A 2,604-nucleotide genomic window follows, 5' to 3' on the forward strand; every position below is an offset into this window, starting at 1 on the left:
AGTTAAATGACAAAAGTTTGGGTTACATATGCTTAAATATCAATTATGCATAAAAAGGGTATTTTGGTAATTTACCTAAGCCATATAAACTACCTATCATACAACTACTTAAACGAAGTGACCACAAGGTATAACCTCGGAAGGTTATTCCCTATACAACTATGGTTACTAAACATGTTTGGTCCCTAAAGAGCACGGGGTTCTTTTGTAATGTGCCTTCTCATGTCAAAAACCACATTTTGAGCATTATGCCGTTTGTTGAAAGGTCTTTGCCGGTGAAATACCTGGGAGTTCCTCTTATTTCTTCAGGTCTTCATTATAAAGATTGCAAGATTCTTGTTGAAAGACTGGATCAAAGGATTTCCAACTGGAAGAACAAGCTTCTATCCTTTGCAGGTAGACTTCAGCTTGTTAATTCGGTTCTCTCGTCTATGCATGTTTTCTGGTCCTCCGTTTTTATCCTCCCCAATCGGATTATTCTCGACTTGGAAGCCAAGATGCGTATTTTTTTCTGGTCTTCGGATGGTTTGTTTCATAAGGGGAAGGCTAAAGCCTCTTGGAAGTCTATCTGTGTTCCGAAATATGAGGGTGGTTTAGGCATTCGCAGGATTGGTGGAGCCATTTAGGTCCGCTCGGTAATTTTTTGACTCCCAGAACCATCTCAAATGCGGGTTTTTCTATTAAATCCACAGTTCAGGAAATTCATGATAACGGATCTTGGAGGTGGCCTGAGGCGTGGAGGGATTCTTATCCTGTCTTAATCCAGCTTGATAATCTTCAGCTGGAATCTAGCCGATCTGATAAGCTCTTGTGGAACGATGGCAATGATTTAGCTGACTACTCTTCATCTCGGGCATGGCATTCTATTAGAGAGCATGCTAAGGAAGTAGATTGGACAAATCTAGTATGGTTCACTCAATGTATTCCCAAGCATGCATTTTTCATGTGGCTGGTCTTTCGTCGTAAGCTTCTAACTCAAGATATAATTCTGCAATGGGATTGGTCGAGAAGGAAAAACATGAATATGATGTGTTGTCTTATGTGTTATGAGGATAATGATTCTCATAATCATCTGTTCTTTGAATGCAATTACTCCACTCAAGTTTGGATCAATGTGCGGGGTAAGGGGGGTATGAATACTGTCTCGCCAGAATGGGAACCTATTGTAAGCTGGTTAGCGGCTCGTGCTTCTTCAAAATCAGCTATTAACTTCATCAGTCGGCTCATAGTTGCAGCTTCGATCTACTTTGTCTGGCAGGAACGAAATGCCAGTATAATCAAGAACCAGACGAGACCCCCAGACGTCCTGAGTGACTTAATCGTGCAGACAGTTCGATATAAGCTAATGGGAGTTAAGTTTAAGGAGAGCTCTAATGTTCGAAGATTGCTGGAATCTTGGGGGATATATTCAACACGGATGGAAGATGATGGAGGCTGATTAAGTTTCTCTTATTTTTTTTCTCTAGATTATAGTCTAGTTGTCGTTTTGTTTTGTTGTGGTTTAGTTTTGTGTTTTTGGAGTTTACTCTCGTGGGGGCTGTCCCATGAGAGAACTAGTGTGGGCATTTCCACGCTACTTGTTTTGTTTGGTTGTTGATATATAGAATCACCGGGGTAAAATCCCTTTACCAAAGAAAAAAACATGTTTGGTCGGATCCTAATGATCGACCAAACGGGTCGGGTTCGAAAGTATAAGCGATTGTTTAGATCGCTTACTTTACGACCCTACATAACCACTAATCTAAAAAGTGACGAGCTAAACATGCTAGAACATGTTTAGTTAAGTTAGAAAACAGGTTTGGTATTAAAACAAACGGTTTTAATACCCTAGAGTAGTTTGGTTACAAAATACGCGAGAAAACGCATTTTGGCCGAAACTATGACTCGTCACTGAGCCTAGATAACGTGGTAATAGTAGGTATAGTCACTAGGGACTATAACCATCGTGATTACACTCACGTTATGAAGTTCAAACGAACTTCGCATTGACCATAAACTGGTCAATGCAGAAAGTCAAACGCAATTTGACTTTAATGATAAAAACGAATGAAAAACGCGAAAGAATACTTACAGAAGGTCCCCGCAAGATTTGAACCCGATTCTCTCTCAGGTAGGAAGCATATACTTCCACTTAGAGAGCTTGAATCAGATTCAAATGTGAGGAATAAATGAAAACATGGTGGGTATTTATAGGAAATCCAGAACCGTTAGGATCGTTCATCACAAAACGAGCTTCGATCTCATCCGTACACATGTGCCCATGGTTTTGTGAAACCATGGGAGCCCATAGTTTCATTAAAACCATGTGAAAATGAGGGGAACAGCTGGAACAAGCTGGAATTTAGATTTTTCATTTTGGTCCCTTCCTAAGATAACTATGGCAGAATGTCAATTTTGGTCCCTGAACTTCAGAAACATGCGTTTCGGCTCATTTTTGACACGTTTAAGCCCCGTTAACCTCATTTCAAGGCTCTAAAATGAAGTTAAAGTATAGGGAACTCAAAACATGTTCAAAAATATGTCGGATGTCGGTTCGTTTGGTGGTACGGTTGCGTTGTTCGGTTAATTACGACGGAAGTCGTAACGAACGCAAAAACGATCCAA

The 2,604-nt window shown here is 40.3% G+C and overlaps 1 protein-coding gene across 1 annotated transcript; it reads left to right on the forward strand.

Moving 5' to 3' along the window:
* The first annotated feature begins 248 nt into the window (after nucleotides 1–248).
* On the forward strand, nucleotides 249–1,438 carry LOC110886795. Its single transcript, XM_022134642.1, has 2 exons — nucleotides 249–396; nucleotides 693–1,438. The coding sequence occupies exons 1-2, from the start codon at nucleotides 249–251 to the stop codon at nucleotides 1,436–1,438; spliced, it is 894 nt and encodes a 297-aa protein (XP_021990334.1).
* Nucleotides 1,439–2,604: the final 1,166 nt, after the last annotated feature.

This window comes from Helianthus annuus, chromosome 9, assembly GCF_002127325.2.
Source record: "Helianthus annuus cultivar XRQ/B chromosome 9, HanXRQr2.0-SUNRISE, whole genome shotgun sequence".
Taxonomy (NCBI): Eukaryota; Viridiplantae; Streptophyta; class Magnoliopsida; order Asterales; family Asteraceae; genus Helianthus; species Helianthus annuus.

Bases quoted from the DNA above. Each gene is read 5' to 3' on its own strand.
- LOC110886795 (XM_022134642.1), top strand. From the start codon at position 249: ATGCCGTTTGTTGAAAGGTCTTTGCCGGTGAAATACCTGGGAGTTCCT. The intron at 397-692 runs GTAGACTTCAGC...TTAAATCCACAG, and splicing joins CAAGCTTCTATCCTTTGCAG to TTCAGGAAATTCATGATAAC.